General features: G+C 41.3%; 1 protein-coding gene across 7 annotated transcripts in view; it reads left to right on the forward strand.

Annotated features, from left to right (window-relative positions):
* The window catches only part of LOC140726502 (E3 ubiquitin-protein ligase MARCHF1-like), a 510,551-nt gene that overhangs the window by 324,584 nt on the left and 165,123 nt on the right, over positions 1 to 20,844 (forward strand). The window contains exon 1 of one of the 7 annotated variants that reach the window (XM_073042977.1): positions 10,612 to 10,914. The exons of the other annotated variants lie outside the window; for them this stretch is intronic. Within the exon in view, the coding sequence (XP_072899078.1) occupies positions 10,846 to 10,914 (69 nt within the window). The 5' untranslated portion in view covers positions 10,612 to 10,845. Of the gene's footprint in view, positions 1 to 10,611; positions 10,915 to 20,844 lie in introns of those variants that run through there. 7 annotated transcript variants of the gene reach the window in all.

A 20,844-nucleotide genomic window follows, 5' to 3' on the forward strand; every position in this document is an offset into this window, starting at 1 on the left:
AGTTCAACCCAGATAAATGTGAGGTGGTTCATTTTGGTAGAATATGAAGGCAGAATATATTATTAATGGTAAGACTCTTGGCAGTGTGGAGGATCAGAGGGATCTTGTGGTCCGAATCCATAGGACACTCAAAGCTGCTTCACAGGTTGACTCTGTGGTTAAAAAGGCATACAATGCATTGGCCTTCATCAACCGTGGGATTGAATTTAAGAGCCAAGAGGTAATGTTGCAGCTATTTAGGACCCTGGTCAGTCCCCACTCTGGAGTACTGTGCTCAGTTCTGGTCACCTCACTACAGGAAGGATGTGGAAACCATAAAAAGGGTACAGGGGAGATTTAGAAGAATGTTGCCTGGATTGGGGAGCATGCCTTATGAGAACAGGTTGAGTGAACTCGGCCTTTTTTCCTTGGAGCGACGGGGGATGAGAGGTGTCCTGATAGAGGTGTGTAAGATGATGAGAGGCATTGATTGTGTGGATCGTCAGAGGCTTTTTCCCAGGGCTGAAATGGCTAGCATAGTTTTCAGGTGCTTGGAAGAAGGTACAGATGAGATGTCAGGGGTAAGTTTTTAACACAGAGAGTGGTGAGTGCACGGAATGGGCTGCCAGCGACAGTGATGGAGGCGGATACGGTAGGGTGTTTTATGAGACTCCTGGATGTGCATGGAGCTTAGAAAAATAGAGGGCTATGGATAACCCTAGGTAATTACTAAAGTAGGGACATGTTCGGCACAGCATTGTGGGCTGAATGGCCTGTATTGTGCTGTAGGTTTTCTATGTTTCTAACTTTAAGTCTTTATAATTCACAGCTGATAATGCAAAAACAAATTTTATGTCATATAAAACAGTGATAATAAAACCTTATACAAAGATCTTGGTTGTGTCTCTTGCAATCTCATCGCTTCCCTTTCTCAATAACCTGGGGATGTCCCATCAGGCCCTGGGGACATCCACCTTATTGTTTATCAAGACACTTACCTATAACTCTGTTTTAATGCTGAAAATCCTTGGCGTCTTAGCATACCCCACTCTGATCTCGCTATCCTCACTATCTCACCATTTTCTGGAAACTGCATGTGTTTGAACCATACTGCTGCTGCAAAACAACAAATTTCAGGTCATCTCAGTTGGTGATAATAATCCTGATTCTAATAATCTGCAGTGCACAGTCAAGATATGATGGACTTCCCTGGATGAGTGCAGCTCTTAATTCTCATGTTCCACTCCAGCCAGGACAACACGTTCAGCTTGACTGACTCCATCCATTGCACTAAATATTTTCTTCCCCCAATACTAAAGGATTGTGCTTGCACTGTGGATGGCTTATATTCTGTGTTTACACCTGTTCTTTCTTGTTGCCACTTGTCTGATTTGTTCGGGGTTATTTTGTGCAGGTTGGTGGGTTGTGACTAGGGGTTTTGATGTCTTTGATGCTATTTGCATGATTTGTTATCTGAGTGAGGGGGGCTCTGGGATTTGATGTTCTTGCTGCCAGTTGTGCGCGAGGAGGGATGTTTGATGTTGCTGTTTGCACGATTTGTTTGTTCTTTTGCATGAGGCGGGCATTTGGGGCTGATGTTCTGGTCGTAGTCTGCACCATTTGGGGGCTGATGTTCTGGTCGTAGTCTGCACCATTTGGGGGCTGATGTTCTGGTCGTAGTCTGCACCATTTGGGGGCTGATGTTCTGGTCGTAGTCTGCACCATTTGTTTCTTGCACATGGGGTGGAGGTTGACGTTCTTGGTGCCTTTTGTGGAATTTGTGTTTTTTATTGTGCTTGGAGGGGATTGATGTTTTTCTTTGGATGGCTTCTATGGTTTTTCTTTGTTTCATGACTGTCTGGAGAAGACGAATCTCAGAGTTGTATACTGCAGACATATGTTGATAATAATGTACCTTGAATCTTGAAAAAGATAACAATAGTGGGTGGGCATAGCCATCACGTACAGATTCCTCTCTAAGTGGCATGTCATCCTAATTTGAAAATATAAATCTGTAGCTTCATCCTTATTGGGTCTAAATCCTAGAACTCCCCACCTGATAGCACCAGAGTGACTGCAATGGTGAATTCGGGGCACTCATTACACCCTTCTCAAGGGCAATTCAAGATGGACAGCAACTGCTGTTTTTGCTGGTAACTCTACATGTTGCAATTATTTTTAAACTAAACAATGAATGCTTATGGCTTGATCATTACTTATTCCGTATTTCATAAAACCAAGCTACTTTGATGACAATCCAGCAGTCACTGAATTAGATTTGGTTTGCATGTCATTATAGATGCACAAACCAAATCGCAGTATTGTAAATAAAGACTGCATGGGGAGTTTCATCCTGCTAGATTTTATTCGACTTCCCACCATCTGGAAATAATTTCCTGTTATCACTCTCACCAGCAATACTTGATCATATTGCCATGGATTTTAGAACCTAATAAAGTGAAATTACTTGTTGTGATAATTTTTCAACTGTGTGCTTTCAGTGAAAAATGACCATTCAAGCAAATGTGGAAAGATATGTTTACTAAGCTACTACTGACTATATGCCCATATGCTGAAAACATTACCACCAGATTCCCTCGTTGCCATGGATATTTTATCTAAGTACGCAGCAAACGTGGTCATAGAAATTTATTTAAAAGTGAGCAGCCTCCTAGTTTCATACAAAGCAATTGCAAAAAGTGTTTCCTTTAGTAGGTGGTTCCCAGCTGTAAAGACATCAGGTTCTCTTTAGAAGAGAGCCAACATTGTTTACTTAAAAAAAGTGAGGTCCCTTTATGGGTCCCAGCGTTGCTAAAAATATGTATTGTGCATTCACACCTCTAGCATCTAAGAAATAGGTAGGTCACTGAAGGCTTTGCCATAAGATTATGTATTGATTTTAACTTACCTCTGTTTTCTTCCATTCCCCTCTAACCTCTGTCTTGGATATAATGAGTGTCTGAGCTTAGATTACCCTCTTGGATTGAGAATTTCAGTTACTCATTGGATGAATAAATTTCTTCTCTGTCCTAAGTAGTTAACCTCTTGGTTTGGTTCTACAAACCCAGCCCAGGACAATAACAAAATCGGAACACTGGAAGAAATCAGTGGGCCAAGCAGAATCTTGGAGCAGGATGTTAACCCAAAGCACCACCTGACGTGTTTTGTCTCTGTGAACCAGCTGCTTGCCCCACTGAGTTACATAGAACAGTACAGCATGAAAACAGGCCTTTCAGCCCACCATATTATACCAAACTCATTAAACTGTAATCAAGCACTTAATTAAACTAATCCCTTCTGCTTATGTGTGTCCATATCCTTCAATTTCCTGGACATTCATATGCCTATCTAACAGCCACCTTGAAAGCCTCTGTCATATTTGCCTCCAGCACAACCCAGGCCATGCATTCCAGATAGCCACCACTCTGTGCAAAAAAACCTTGCCCTAATCTTCTCCTTTGAACTTACCCACTCTCACCTTAAATGCATGTATTAGACATTTAAACCCTGGGGGAAAAATACTGACTGCCTACTCCATTTATGCTTCTCATAAACCTCCATAAATCTGATAACCAATATCCAATCTCCCCTTTGCCTCTGCCACTTTGGAGAAAAGAACCTACATTTGTCTAATATCTCCTTATTGCAGATATCTGCTAGTCCAGATAGCATCTTGGTAAATCGCTCTGCCTCATCTCCAAAGCATCCACATCCTTCCATCAAAGGAAAAACTGGAACTGTATGTAATACTCCAGATGTGGCTTAACTAGACCTTTATAAAACATAACTTCCTGATTCTTCAGCATGTTTCTTCGATTAATAAAGACAATCATTACCATCCTACCAAACTATGTAGTCACTTTCAGGGAGCTATGAATTTGGACCCAGGATTCCTCTGCACATCAACTCTATTAAGGGTTTTGTCATTAGCAATGCACTTTTTTTTAACATTTGATCTCCCAAAGTATAGCACTTCTCATAGACCAGATTAACCTCTGCCTGCCATTTCTCAATAGATATCAGCAACTGCTTCATATCCCTCTGTATCCTTTACCAGTCTAATATGCTATCCACAATACCAACTATCTTTATATCATCTGCAGACTTACTAATTCGCCCAACACATTTTCGCCCAGATTGCTTATATATATCACAAACAGCCTAATGCCCTTCCCTTGGTCAACATTGGTGGCATGGAGAGGGGAAACTTGCAGCTTGGGTAGCTGCCAGTCTTCCATTAAAAAAAAACCTTGCCCAGGTTTGCGCCCTGGAAACTTTCCAAGGTGCAAATCCATGGTCTATCGAGACTAATGGAGGCCTACCTATCACAAACAGTGGAGGTCCCAGTACAGATCCCTGCAGAACTAGAATAAGACTCATTGATCTCAGTCTTCAACGAACAGTTCTGAATCTAAATGGCCAGTTCACCATTGTGTCTTAATCTTCTGAATGAGCCTCCAATGAGGGACCTTCTCCAATTCCATGCAGACAGCATCCACAACTCTACCTTTATTGATCAGATTCATCACCTCCTCACTCTTCCAGTGTTCAGCTAAATTACAGAATCTGTCACTTATTTTGTCTGTGCGGAGATCTGCATCAATCCCACTGAATTCTGTAACAGATTTGCTAACTCCTGTGAGGCCAGTTCTCATTCTTTGAAACTCAGGAAGGCATCAGGCCAGTCTGCTTAGTCTCTGCTCATACAACAAACCCACCTTTCCATGAATAATCCGAATGAACCTTCACTATATTCCTTCCATCACAACTGTATTTTTTTTACATAGGGAAATTGTACCCTGTACACATTATTCTAGCTGTGATTTCACTGGGGCTGTATATAATTGAATACAACATCTCTACTCAAATACTCAAATCACCTTGCAATAAAGACCAATCTATTATCTGTTTTGTTAATTGCTTGCTGTTTCCTCCATAATAACTTTTGGTGATTAGTGTTCAATGAAATGAAATGGAAGTCCTTTTTAATCTCTCACTACTTAAATAAAACTACATCATTTTATCAAAGTGAATGTCTTTATATCTTTCCATATCATTTTCCATCCACCATGTCTTTGTCCGTTCAATTAAACTGACAAGATTCCAATGAAACGCTTCCGTATTCGCCTCCTTAGGCCAGAGTGCTTCTAAGTTTGTACTATCTGCTAATGCTGTGCCCTCATTCAAAATATAATACTGATTTTGATCAGCTGGTGTCATAATACTGATCTCTAAGTTCCTTAACATATACAGTATATTCTTACTCTGTTTTCTGATTGTTAACCAGTCAATTTAAACCAATATATACTCACATTAAATACCTTCTGTACCTGATAAAGTATATATTTATGGTCTTCCGCTGCTGTAGCCCATCCACTTTAAGGTTCAATGTGTTGAGCATTCAGAGATGCTCTTCAGCACATCACTGTTGTAACATGTGATGATCTGAGTTACTGTCACCTTTCTGTCAGCTTGAACCAGTCTGGCCATTTTCTCTGACCTCTCTATTTAACAAGGCACTTTCGCCCACAGAACTGCCGCTCACTGGATTTTTTTTTTTCTTTTGCTTTTCACACCATTCTCTGTAAATTCTAGAGGCTGGTGTGAATGAAAGACCCAGGAGATTTACAGTTGGGTGCTTTAGTTATGGGGTGGTTAGCCCAACACTATTCCAACACAGGGTGTCGGAGTTCAGAGTTCAATTCTGACATCATCTGTAAGGAGTTTGTACTTCCTCCCTGTAAATGCGTGGGTTTCCTCCAGGTGCTCCGGGTTCCTTACATATCCAAAGACATACCAGTTAGCAGGTTAGTTAGTCATTGCAAGTTGGTCCATGATTAGGCTAGGGTTAAGTTGGTGGGTTGCTGTTGGTGTAGCTCAAATGACCAGAAGAGCCTATATCTGTATCTGCACTGCAACTCTAAATAAAATGAAATAAATATTTCTGAGATACTCAAGCCACCCCATCTGGCACCAACAATCATTCATTCCACAGTCAAAGTTACTTAGACCACATTTCTTGAGTGTATAATCCTAATGTATTGTATACTTTTGAGACATCTTATGTGCCTCCATATCATTGTTCAAATATACAACATTGGGGATCTCATTGAAACTTATTGAACATTGAAAGGCAATATCATATTCAATAGAATGGATGTGATGGATGTGGAGAGGATGCTTCCTATGGTGGGAGAGTCTAAGACCAGAGGACACAGCCTCAGAATAGAGGGCATCCTTTTAGAATGGAGATGAGGAGGAATTTCTGTAGCCAGAGAGGCGAATGTGTGGAATTCTTTGCCACAGGCGGCTGTGGAAGCCAAGACATTAGGTATATTTAAGGCAGAGGATGATATATTCTTGATTAGTCAGGACATAAAGTGAGATGGGGGTGGTGGGAAGGCAGGATATTGAGGCTGAGAGAGAAAATGGATCAACCATGATGAAATGGTGGAGCAGACTCAATGTGCCAAATGTCCTACTTCTGCTCCTATAGCTCCAGGTCTTATGACCAACGTGTTCATCCTTCTCCATTCTGCTCATTATAAGCACAAACATTTCAACAAATTTATCAAAATAATTATTCTTTCATAAATTCATGTTGACTCTGCTCAATTAGGTTTTTATTTTCTGAAGTTGCACTTACAGTTTTCTCTCTCTTTCTTAGATGTGAGGTTAGATTTACTAGTGTGGGAATCATTTATGAATCTATGTAATCATGGTGGAGATGTGTCCGTGTTGGCCTTCTCCAATACGCTGATGTTAGTAGTGTCAGTTAGTGAATACACTGGTGTCTGTCCTTCTATCTGATCCTCAAAATCTTTCATAAGGACCTTTGGAGATATTTTTCCAGGCTTTTAAGTGCCTGCGGTAGATGGTCAATGATTTACCTCCAAACAGTAATGTATGAAAGATGACTTTTCTATAGTTTTGTTTGGACCTGTAGGTCACTGTCTACAAAGACAATTTCCTTAATCTTGCATAGGCTGCACTCGCACTGCTCAGGTGGAAGTTGATCTCTGCACCGGTCTGCTTTTGAGGAAAGAGTGCCGCCAAGGGAGGGGATGTGGTCTACATTCTCAAGGGTGATATCGTCACCTTTTATGGAGGGCTGGATAAATGGCTGGTTGGGCAGTAGCTGATATAGGACCTGTTTTTTTTATATATTCAAGACAAGGATCTATGCCTTGGCAAAGGCATTCAGAATACATTGAAGCTTTTCTTAACAGTGCTTTGCGATGGTGGCAACATCTGCGTACTGAAACTCCACGATAGTGGTGATGCTGACCTTGTTCTTGGTCCTGATCTGGTGGAAGTTGAAAAGCCTGGGGTCTATTCTATACACGATTGAGGTTCCCTGTGACAGCTCTTGACCAATGAGGTGAAGGATTTCAGCAATAAAGATAGGCAAATGCAACGATACAGCTTAACAGTGAGGGGCTCTGGTTCATAACTGCTGTTGCTGAGTACAGTGTCTGACATGGCATCACGCAGTAACTTCAGTATTTGTCAATACTGTGATGGGTGGGCCATAACTCATGTTTGCCCAGACAGATCCTTTAATCCCATTTGAAGGAAAGTCAGTCAGCAAGTCCCTGGTGGGCAAAGGAAACATTTAAAAGATAGCATCAACATCAGCCTGAAGAATTTCAACGGTACATCTAAAAATTGGGAAGTCATTGCACTCAATAGGTACATCTGGAGGAGATCTGCACAAGAGGGGTCTGTACCATTGTGCTGCAGAGAACAAGCGACAGCTTCAAAGGAAGACTGAAAAACCAAAAGACCCAACCAGTAACGAAGACACAACCGCAAACCACGGCCACGACCTACTCTTACCCACGCTCCACCAGAATATGTAGATCCTTGGTCAGCCTCTCCAGCCACCTGAGGACCCACCAATAGTGTAGGGTCACACTAGTACAACTACAACTATGTAATATATAAAGTTGATAACCAGTGCATTTACTATCTCTATAGTCACCTCCTTGAAAATCCTAGTTCCTGGGGACTTATCAGCTTTCTGATCATTATTTCAGCTAATACTGATTTTCCACTGATGTAGGTTTCTCTGAGCTGAACTCCAGACCTGAAGTCCTCCACTTCTTCAGCCTTCTTCTGTGAAGCAAGACACACAATATTTGTTTAATTTCACTGTCATTTCCTTACTTTCAATATAATTTCTCCTGTGGTGGTCTGTAAGGGAACCAATAGCTAATCTTTTCCTTGTTCCATATTTATCAAATCATCAGCAGTCTAAATTTGTGTTTCTCTCTGGCAAACTTTCATGTTTGACACTCACTTTCCTTTTCAATACTTCTATTCTCGTACACCGAAAGCTGAAATTTACCCAGTACTTTGGATTACACCATTATAAGCCTTTTCCTTGATTTAATGTTGTCTTGGGCTTCTCTTAAAGTTACGGCTGGAGCACTTTTCCTTATGGAATCTTCTTTTTGTAACTCTGCTGCTGTTCAGTAAGTTGGAACTTCAGGAGGTCAAACAAATTGGAGTTTTCACATATGACACATGGGAAGATCTCACCTTTATATAAACATGGCAGGCTGTAAAAGCAGCAAGCAAAACTCTGGATAGAATCAATTTCTTACACTCCGGATGGTATGCTCTGGAGCAGGGGTTCCCAGATTTTATTTATGTCATGGGCCTCTACCTTTAACCAAGGGGCCTGTGGAACCCAGGCTGGGAACCCCTGCTCTAGACCTTCAGGAATGCAAAGCTCATGTTCCTCCCAGAAAGGTTCTATGGTAAAAGTAATTCAAAGAACTGAATGAGCACTGTATGGCCTGAATGTTAAGCCTGGATGGGCTTTGAGCAGGTTGAAATAGATGGATAGGAATTCTAGGACTCCACGCTGTCATAAATTTCATGATTGCGATGCTTGACATTTAGAAGGGAACTTACATTAGTTAGGAGCCTGAAGTAGACAAGAAAGAACACACTAGCCAGCAGGAACAACAGGAGCACGAGGTGACAGTTAGGCTCACTGACATGATGTTAGATTATTTTGTTTACAGATACAGCATTGTAACCGGTGTTCCGGTGGAATGAGCCAGCCAGTTCAAAGTTCAAAGTGAATTTATTATCAAACTACATATATGTCATTATATATAATCTTGAGATTCATTTTCTTGCCTAATATTAATAAGTTTATAATAGAATAATAATCATAATAGAATCAATAAAAGACTATGCCAGTTTGGGTGTTCAATCAAAGTGCAAAAGACAACTGTGCAAATAAAAAAAAAGCAATAAATATCGAGAATATGACATCAATAGTACTTGAAGGCTGTGGGAACATTTCAATGATGGGGCAACTGAAATTGAGTGAAGTTATCCCCTCTGGTTCAAGAGCCTGATGGTTGAGGGATAATAACTGGCCCTGAGCCTAGTGGGCAGTATCCACAACTTTTTATAGGATTTTCCATTCGGGTCATTGGTGCTTCCATACCAGGCTGTGATGCAGACAGTCAATATACTCTCCACCACACATCTATAGTAGTTTTTCAAAGTTTTAGACGTCAGGCCAAATCTACACAAACTCCAAAGGAAATAGAGGCGCTGCCGTGCTTTCTTCATAATTGCACTTACGTGCTGGACCCAGGATGCTCAGCATACCAATGTGACCAATTAACCCATTAACCTTTGGAATGTGGGATCATGGGGAGAATGCACAAGCAGCAGAATTTAACCTAGGTCATTGGCTCTGAAATTGTGTTACACTAGCCGCTATGCTACTGTACTACCCCAGAGGAGGCTATGCATCTATGCTCATTGGTCAGGATAGGGCTATTGTGCTGAGCACCTTGGCATTCCTTGCAGTCCAGGATAAATAGTCCGCGTGACCTGGCTCCACTAGGGGCTCTGTGGCCTTGAGTTCAGGGTACCCATGCGGGTGGAGGATTTACTGGATGTTTTGTCAGCTGTCAAAGGAGCAGCTCGAAGACTGGAAATTGGCAGAAAAGAGTGGCATTCATTTGCAGCATTTGAACTCATTCCCCTCTTTGCTTCTTTCCACTGTGGAGAACTAAAAATTACCCTTCTGTGTTTTTCCAGTCCTTAGCATAAAGCTTCATCCCAACTAATTTCACCTATTGCACTTGGATGATTTGTGACTTTGTTTCATGGAATTCAAGGTTTTAAAAGCAATTATTTTGCAATTATCTTAGCATAACGACAGCCTGTGCAGTAGCAGCATTGACAATGAAAAAGTAATTGCATTCTTGAACTATTTCTTTGTAACTCGATAGTAAATGTGAACCATCATCATAAAGGTCCTGGGGGGGGTCCATTTTTAATTTAACTTTGTGAATGGTTCTGTTTGTTAGCTCAAGAATGAATAACTCCATTCTTACTTTGCTGCTCATTTGGCAACACTAGTTCTGTGTCTCAAAGATAGCCATCCAGACAAAAGTAATTGAAAACTGCTGGATTATTTCAACCTATTTTCACACACTCTCTATAAAAGCCAGCCTTCTTTCTAACTGCATCTCCACAGAATACAGGCTCTCTGGAGTAGGCCCCTTTTTTTGAAAAGGACGTGGGCTCAAGCAGTCTTTTACTTCTTGCTTTAATGCTGCAAGTGACTGGTGCTCGAATACGGGAAGGCAAGAAGACTTTCATCTGGGTCATGAATTATGCACGCTGGCTGTCTGCCTGATCAGGCCAAGGTAATCCAGCCTCTCTTTTGCATGCCCTGCCCTCACTACAATACATCATTCCCAGTGACCTTTCTTCTCCTAACTTCCCCGGAAAGCAGATGTGAGGGAGACGCTATGGCTGCAGGAGGATGTTAAACTAAAAAGTGGGACAGAAGGAAACAATGTGGCTGTAAGACGTGGAGGCTGGATGAAGGCTGAAAGTGATTGCAGCAACGTGCTGTCAGGTGGGAGTGCAGGGCTGGAGATATGTGTGCAGGTAACAGAGCTTCTTGTTTTTCCTTCTGTGTTTTTTATCTTAAGGCTCTCAAAAGGGCTAGAAAGGGAAAATTGTATTCTACAAACTGCAGACTTAAAGAGTTGAGTCAAGCTCTCTATAGGTTCTGTTTATCATGTACTATCAAAAGAACAACATTAAAGGGATATTATCTCTACAGAGGCAGAAATAAATGGAAGGTAAATATTTTCCCTGTAGAACAGCTGGAACAGCCATCAAGATGATGTGATGCACAAATTATACTCTGATGTGTTTTGATGTAGGCTATGTATGGCTATTTTCATTAAAATTTGTGCAATTCTCCTGTAAAATCTCCTGCCTTTGTGGAAAACATACTATTTATCATCATCGTTCATTTTGGGGATCTGAAATGTACTTTTACAGATATACAAGGATCAAATACACGAAGGCAGGGACTTATTTTTTGATCTCTTCATTCATGTAAATTAAAATTCTGTCCAGTCGCAAATGTGCTGTTGGTTACTGTTTGAAAACTCTAATTCCTTGTATAATGAAGTTAACAGGCATCAATCTATTAATTGGATACAGCCAATATAATGTCATGTATATTAAAAAGTTTATTAAAGTGGTCAATCAAGTTGGCCTTCTTTGAGGCCTCCGTCGGTGCTGCGTCCTCGCTGTATAGATACATAAGCCAGGGCAGTACGATATGAAGAGCAAACTGTTGCCCATGTAGCAGACTACCCCTCTCCACACATCTGATGAACCCAAAGGAATGGCAGAGACCAATACAGTTTGGTACCAGCATTATTGCAGGAGTTGCCAGTCAGTATTGAACTCAAAGTCGGACTGTGTTAGGGACTCCAGCTCCAGATTTTCCCTTGAGGTTTACTCCTGAAGCCTACCCTGTCAGTGGGCACAGCTGCAAGGCAGCGGAGGTTTGGGATCAGAGTTTTCCTTCTCTTAGACGAGCTGCCAACCACTGTTAATGAGCCTCATCTGCCCAAAGAAACTGGTTTTAAGGTGCCAGTAACTAACCTTTGTCCTGTTTTCTGTCAATAGAAGCGGTTACACCGGGTCAAGCCACACCTGAAGGCCAGGAGCTGGGTTTAGTTGTCAGAGACTATGGGAGGTGCATGCCATTGAGAGCATTTAATGGCTTGTCCTCATTACCACTCCCAGCTATAAAACCCTTAAGGAACCACTTTGACCTTCAGGGCGACTGTTATTAAGTAACTATACTTTAAACCATGGGAAATCAGCAGGTTCTGCTTGTGACAAATGTTTGCCAGCTCCATGTGTATTAGTGGTATTGAGTTTGGGAGAACTACCCTTTTAAAAAAATTGTATTAACTTGATTCGGTTAAAACAGTAAAAATACTGCTTCATAATCTTGTGTAAATAGGGTTGCAGGGTGCTACTTTGACCAATAGACTCTTCTATATCAGCAATTGGCAAAATGGATACAGTTAATTACTTCACAGGATTTTGATTATAGTATTTGCTTGCTTAGCAAAATGCTGCCGGTTCACTTGAGCTCCAGCTGATATATTTTAAACTGACTGAGTGTACTCATTTGAGGGCTTAGAAGCCATCTTGGTGATGCTGGAACAAGTCATTTTGATTTACAGTGCAGCTTAGTATTATAATAAATCCTTTAGGAACATTGTTGTTTCTCCACCTATCAAAGAGTATTTAGAAGCTTAGGTCATGGTTTGTAGTGGAAAATTGCCTCTGAGTTACTGCAGTAATTAGCAAAGACCATAGATTAGTTGAGTTATGGTTTCATGAAATCATTTATCCTTATCAATAGATCTCAGTAAAGGAGAAGCAGGGTTTCAAATGAAAGAATTAAAATAGGCCTTATGTTTCCTGACATCTGAAAGGACCAGGAGATGCTTGATTTTAGTTTAGTGTTTAAGTTTCTGAAATCATGTGATTCTGAAATGTATGATTCCTGATTTTGTTAATCCAATGAAAGGGTAGCAGTGAACTTCAGTATGTTTCTAGTAAGCAGGGTAAAGATGCTTCAGCACTTAAACAACTTGAACATAATTTTAATAATACCGAAATTTCACATTCTTCCAATCATAAAAATAATACAGGCATGTATGGGCAAGGATGCAGTGAGTTAAAAATTCATAATATTGTGGGAGTAGTATCAGAGGGATGGAGGACTGTAATTGATACACTTCTATTCAACAGTTGGGGAAGCTGAGTGACTCCTGCAAAGTCAGCTTAATAATCAAAGTGGTGAGAAAAATTTTCTGAAAGTAATCAAGGACAAAGTTATCAACTGAAAAATTATTGACTAATAAATAACAACAAGTATGGGTTTGATAAAGGCAAAGCATGTTAAACGAACAGGAAAACACCCACCATGAACACTCTTACTTCGTCTTTTATGGAGAAAGAGCAAATGATTACCAACCAATCTGTCCACAAGTTGTAAAAGGTCGCTTAATTTTTTAACAAGGTTGTATGCTTTGTTACGTACCCCGTAACTGGGTCACTTACCAGCAAAGATAGAGAGGTCCGTTGAAGTCTGATGGTACTATTTTTAACAGTATTTATTGATAAAAATACACAAAATAATATCAATGCAAACATACAGATAATATACTTCGTCAATACTAAATCTAAAAGCGCGGGTTTAATAATAATCAATAAGAAATAGCTCTATCATTGTCTAGGGGATAGTGTATTGTCCGATGGAAATATAAAAGTCACTTTAGTTCAGTCAAGCTGTAGGCTACAGCCTTTTTGGTTGGAGAGAAAGACGGAGGTTTAACTTGCCTATTCCTTTTATGATGTCAATCCTTCAAGAGTCGTTGGGAGACTGATCTCCCCTTCAAGGTTAGCTAAAGCCGTGCTTCCGTGGCAAGACCCACCAATTCCGAGGCAAATGGAAAAGGACGCACGTGGGCTGGTTCCACCGGTTTTGGCTGTTACGCTGTTACAGGAGTTCTAGCATTTCTTCTGGTGCGTCTGAAGGGGCTGTTCCTCAGACCCTCTTTTATCCTGACTCACAGGGTTTCAGATGTTAATCAGGGTGGGATGATGCAATCCCTCCACCAACCCCCCCCCCCCTCGGTTCATTGCCTGGGGGCTTTGATGCATCGTACAGGATTCAGTACACAAGTCCGTCTCCAAGAGACAATAGCCGTTATCAATGGTTCCGCCTTTCGGAGGCCAGGACACATTCCAAACTCTTTGTGGATTCTGCATGTCTTTCTCTCATTTCCCGGCTCTCCTGACTCGAATCAATAGCGATCCTGCCATTCTCAAAAAGGAGGGGGCCACGGGCGTAACAGCTTTCAATTTATTTTTCATCACAATTGGCCAGGTTTCCATGACCTAAGGAAACTGACAGCTGAAATGAATCATGAGAGGTTGCATCTGTGAGTTAAATGCCCTTACAGAAATGCTTGTGGATTAGAAAGAGCAGAAGCATTTCCAGTTAGCCCAAACAAACTACCCAGTAAGCCCACTCCTTCCATTATGTGAAGACTCCTTGTCCCTCCCTCTATCAGATTCTCATGGCATCATACTGGGGGATACTTAAGAATCTGTTTTTTGCATCCCAAAGTTGGATATTTACTGATACTCTATGTGAGTTTGTTGACTTGTATGTGTGAGGGCTGGTCATCAAACTATGGTATTGCGGGGCGGTGGGGGGGAAGGTCTCCTGGATTTCATTTATTCCCTGAATGTGTTCTGTTGGTAACGTGTTTTAGCACCTTGACCCCATAGTAACACTGTCTTGTTTGGTTGTTTTCATGAGTACTCATGTATGGTTGAATGACAATTAAAACTGTATTTAATTGAATTGAGACTTTTTGCTAATTTTTTACGAATGTGTTCAGATTTGCCTTTTGCAATTCCTCGGAACATCAGATCGATATTAAACACAAAAAAGACTCTTAGTTTTCTAAGTATTATACTACTTCAATTCACATTTATTTTGTTGCAAAATTTTACAAAGCGAGGAAAATATTGAGCTGCTAAATGGCCATGGAAATGAGAGATCTCTAATGACAAAATCAGGCCGAATTTCCTAATTACTCAGATGGGTTGTTGTGGAAAGCATAAGCACTTGATTTTCAAACATTAAACCACATATCAACTGAAACCATCCATCAGTCATGGGCTCAGTTTTAATCTTTTAGAAGTTTGTTGCCTAGAAGTAGGTCAGTTGGCAAAGTAGTTGAATGAAGTTTGGCCTCTGATCATCAACAAAAAACAAACTTCGCATCCCATTGGAGGACGTTGGCTTGACAATGGAAGTAGAAAATTCAAAAGGAAATTAACCCCAAGGAATTTGTGAAGTGAATTAGGTTTTCTGCTGAAGTGTTAGTGTTAATGTGGTTGAAGGGGCTTGCTTTGTGCAGTGCATAGAACACAGAAGATTACAGCACAGTGCTGACCGTTTGGCTCATGATGTTTTGCTGACTTTTTAACTGGCTCTAAGATAGATCTACATCTTCCCTCCTACATTAAGCCCTCCGCTTTCCTGTCATCCGCGTGCCTTTCTATGAGGCTTTTAAATATTCCTAATCTATCTTCCTCTATCAACTGCTTTCCGTGTAGCCACTACCCTCTGTGCAGAATACTTAGCTCCAGTATCTCCCCCATACTTTCTTCCAATCTCCTTAAAATGATGTATGCCCCTTCATATTAGCCATTTCTACACTAGGAAAATGTCTTTGGCTGTCCACTCAATTTATGCTTATTACCATCTTGTACACCTCTATCAAGTCACCTCTCATACTCTTCCGCCCTAAAGGGAAAAGCCTTGGTTCACTCAGCCTTTACTCATAAGACATGCTCTGTAATCCAGGCAGCATCCTGATGAATATTCTTTGCACCCTCTCTAAAGCCTCCACGTCCTTCCTATAATAAGATGACCAAAACTGAACACAATATTCCAAGTTTTAGAGAGATGCATCATTACCTCACGTATGATCAAGTCAGTCTTATCTTCTCAGTGCAGTGCATAACTGGTTTACTTTTCAGCTTGGGCTCATGATAGCATGTTCCTGAATTTCAGGATCAGAATCAGGTTTAATATAACTGGCATATGTGGTGAAGTTTATTGTTTTGCGGTAACAGTACATAATAGTAAAAACTATAAATTACAGTAAGAAATCTGTATAAAAATTAAATTTAAAGTCAATAAATAGTGCAAAAAGAGAAAGGAAAATACTGAGATGGTGTTCATGGGTTTATTGTCCATTCAGAAATCTGATAGTGGAAGGGAAGAAGCTGTTCCTGAGATACTGAGTGTGTGTCTTCAGGCTCCTGTACCTCCTTGATGGCAGCACTGAGAAGAGGACATGCCCTGTGTGATGGGGGTCCTTAATGATGGGATGATTTTTTTTAGGTATTGCCTCTTGAAGGTGTCCTGAGTGCTGGGGAGGCCAGTGTCCATGATGGATCTGCCTGAGTTTACCACTCCCTGCAGATTTTTCTGTTTCTGTACTGTGGCCCCTCCAGTGATGTGACCAGCTGGAATGCGCGCTACGGTTTATCCGTAGAAATTTGTGAGTGTCCTTGGTGACATACCAATTCTCCTCAAATTCCTACCGAAACATAGTCACTGTCATACCTCTTTTGTAATTGCATCAATATGTTCGGCCCTCAGACAGGTTGACACCCAGAATCTTAGAACTGCTCACCCTTTCCACTTCTGATCCCTTGATGAGGACTGGTGTGTGTTCCCTCGACTTCCCTGTCCTGAAGTCCACAATCAATTCCTTGGTCTTACTGACATTGAGTGTAGTGATATTGCTGCGACACCGGCTGATCTATCACAATCCCGTGTGCCTCCTCATCAGCAAATTTATAGATGGCTTTTGAGCTGTGCCCAGCCACACCATCCAGTGAGTTTTGTAATTATCTCACATTCGGCCCTCATCTGTAATTGAGCTTTGACTGAGGCTGGTACAGTACAGGCGACCCGGGTTCAATTCCCACTGCTGCTTGTAATGAGTGTACATGTTCTTTCTACAAGTGCTCCAGTTTCCTCCCTCAGTCCAAAGACATACTGATTGGTAAGTTAATTGATTATTGTAAAACATCCCGTTATTAGGATAGGATTAAATCTGGTGACTATTCGGCGGCATGGCTCGAAGGCATAATTCCACGCTCTATCTGAATGAATAAGTAAATAAATAGCTTTTATAGGTTTTGTAATCTTATGCCAAATTTAAAAACATTGTTGGAGGGCAAGGATGAGTCCACACAGAAATGCAGATGGCTTCTTTGCTGCTAACTAGAGTTGGTTAAAAGTATTAATGGGCTTTTTATCCAATGCCTCCATTCCAAGATTCAAAACAAATACCAAGATAAAATTACTTAAGATTGTCCAGTTGGTTGGTTGAAATTTTCCAGGACAGCTTGTTCATCAGTATATAGCACAAAACTAGGTAGATTGCTGTCATGTCTGTCTTGGGAACTGTTTATGGAAATGACGTTTTGGATGTAGTGCAAGGCTAAATTGAACATATTTCTTTTTTGGGAATTGCAAAAGACATTTGAAAGTCACTTCCATTGCTTCAGACAGAGCATTCTTTAATCATGATTACCTACCACAAAGTGCCATCTACTTTCAATGAGAAAGGAATGATACACAGATAACAGAGCCTCATTATTGATAAGAGCAGAGGAAGGGTGTCAGTATGATGAAAACAGGTCAAGAACCCAAGAAGCAGTGATACAGAACCACTATCAATATTAATAATTGCAGGCCTCCATTGACTTATTGTATGCCCTCTTCAGAGATAATCTTCCAGTGCAGAGAAGGATATTCAAGAGCACTTCACCTCAGGTTGCCAATAAAGACTTCTTTGTAATCTCTTTCTCTCTTTTGATCCTGGCTGCCTTTTACTAGAATTTGAGAGTGGGTGGAAGGAAGTCAAATGTCATTGAGAAAAGACAAACCAATCTAATGAGATGAAAGCAGAAACACTATAAAGGTATAAAGGCAAAGGCCGAGAGATCCTAGTGTGCACTAGGATGGAGTTGCTAGTAATACAGTCCACAATCCGCAGGCAGCTTTGGAAAGGGTTCCACTTAAGCTTCGTTGAAAATTATCTGAGTTCAGGTGAGAGTGGGAGTTCTGGTCTGGTCTGATGCAGTGAAGCAAGCAGGAGACAGGCATGAGGTGGAGCATGGTTGTTGATGCGCAAGAAGATAGCAAATCCAGGGCCAGTACAGGTGAAAAGGGTTTGACAATCAGTTTGGCAGCTGATTAGTGGAGGTGAGGTGAGGTGAGGGGAGATGGATATTGGGACGTCTAACATTGCTTCAAACAGCAAAAGGATCAGAGTTAAGTGTTGGTATTTAATTTCAAATCACCTGAGCAAAGATTAATTGGAGCCCTGTCCTGGTTCAAAAGTGGTGACTTAATATTGAAATGACTGCAATTAAGTGCCAGTTAGCAAAGAAAAATGAGTTTCTGTGCAGAGGGGCTTCAAGAATCAGTGTTATCTGTTTAAGCTTCAAAGCCAGAAGTTTATGGACTGGGAAATAGCTCTGTAGGGTGGCTGTGAGTGCAATGCTTTACAGCATGCCAGCTGAAAGATCAGGATTTAATTCCAGCTTCTGTCTGTAACAAGTTGGTATATTCTGCCCATGACCATGTGGGTTTCCTCTGGGTCCTTCAGTTTTCTCCCATACTCCAAAGACATATGGTTAGGATTTGTTAGTTGTGGGCATGCGGAATGAGTGCTGGAAGAGTGGCAGTGTGTGCAGGCTGCCCAGCACCACCGTCATTGATTTGATTCAATGCAAATAGTGCATTTCACTGTGCGCTTTCATGTATGTTTACCTCAGATGAAGCTCGTTTTTTCCTTTTGGCTGAGAGGGAATGAAAATAAGTGAATAGAGCAAAATAGCCTGTTGCTGGAGGACCTCAGCAGATCAGGCATCATCTGTACAGGCAAAGAGATCAAGGCCCTCAATCAGGACCGGGAGAGTAAAGGGGAATTAAGACTATAAGACATATGAGCAGAAGTAGGCCTTTCGGCTCACCAGGTCTGCACTGCCATTCAGTCATGGCTGATTTCTTATCCCTCTCAACCCCATTCTCCTGCTTTCTCCCCATAACCTCTGACACCCTGACTAACCAAGAATCTATCTGCCTTCACATTAAATATACCTAAAGACTTGGACTCCGTGAGCTATGTCCTCTGGTCCTAGATTTACCCACTACAGGAAACATTCTCTCCATATTCACTCTATCTAGTCCTTTCAATATTTGATAGGTTTCAATGAAATTGCCCCTCATTCTTCCAAACTTCAGCAGGTACAGCCCTGAAGCCATCAAATGTTCCTCATACATTAGTCATTTTATTCCAAGAATCATTCTTGTGAACATCCTCTGAACCCTCTCAAATGCCAGCGCAACTTTGCTTCGATAAATGGCCCGCAACTGCTCACGATACTGCACATGCTGTCTGACCAATGCCTTATAAAGACTCAGCATCCTTTTACATTCTACTCCTCTCAATTTGAATGCATCTGCCTTCCGCACAAAAAACTGAACCTTCAAGATAACCTTTAGCGAATCCTGCAGAAGAGCTTCGAAGGTCCTTTGCACCTCTGATTTTTGAATTTTCTCCCATTTAGTAAACAGTCTGGGACTTTATCCTCTCTACCAAAATGCATGACCATACACTTCCATACACTATATTCCATCCACTACTTATTTGCCCATTCTCCCTATCCATCTACATCATTCTGCAGACTCCCTGCTTCCTCAACACTACCCACCCCTCTACCTACCCCTCTACCTATCTGTATCATCTGCAAACTTGGACATTAAGCCATCAATTCCATCATCCAAATTATTGAGGTATAACATGAAAAGAAGTGGTCCCAATACTGATCTCCACGGAACAACACTAATCACCAACAGCCAACTGGAATGGGCCGCTTTTATTCCAACTCTTTGCCTCTTGCCAATCAGCCAATCTTCTATCAACGCTGATATCTTTCCTATAATACTATGGGCTCCTATCTTCTTAAGCAGCCTCATGGACATCATCTTGTCAAAGGTCTTCTGAAAATCCAAGTAAACAACATCCACTAAACTCTCCTTTGTCTGTCCTTCGTGTAACTTCTTCAAAGAATTACAACAGATTTGTCAGGCAAGATATTCCCTTAATTGAACCATGCTGACTTTAGCCCACTTTATCATGTGCTTCCAACTACCCCAAACCTCATCCTTACAAATGGACTCTAACTTCTTCCCAAACATAGAAATCAGGCCAACTGGTCGATAGCTGCCTTTTATCTGCTTCCCTCCCTTCTTAAAGAGTAGATTGACATTTCCAATTTCCCAGTCCTCTGTGACCATTCCAGAGTCCAGTTATTCTTGAAAGATCATTACTAATACCTCCACAATCTCTTCAGCTAATCACTCAGAACTCTAGGGTGCAGTCCATCAGGTCCAAACTTAAGACTTTTCAGCTTCCCAAGCACCTTTTACTTAGTAATACACTCACTTCTTCATCCTGATACTCTCAAATGTCTGGCACACTGCTAGTGTCTTCCACAGTGAAGACTGATGCAAAGACCTTACTAAGTTCATCTGCCATTTCTTTGCCCCCATTACTACATCTCCAGCATCATTTTACAGCAGCCAATATCAACTCCTTTCTCTCTTTTGTGCATGAATCACAAAAGGCTTGTTTGCAGATGCAGCAGGTGATCAAGAAGACAAATGGAATGTTGGTCGTCATTGCTAGAAGGATTGAATTTAAGAGCAGGGAGGTTATGCTGCAATTGTACAGGGTACTGGTGAGGCCGCACCTGCATGCAGTTCTGGTCTCCTTACTTGAGGAAGGATATACTGGCTTTGGAGGGTGCAGAGGAGGTTCACCGGGTTGATTGCAGAGATGAGAGGGTTAGACTATAAGGAGAAATTGAGTTGCATGGGACTGCACT

Source organism: Hemitrygon akajei, chromosome 4, assembly GCF_048418815.1.
Source record: "Hemitrygon akajei chromosome 4, sHemAka1.3, whole genome shotgun sequence".
In the NCBI taxonomy this organism is placed as follows: domain Eukaryota; kingdom Metazoa; phylum Chordata; class Chondrichthyes; order Myliobatiformes; family Dasyatidae; genus Hemitrygon; species Hemitrygon akajei.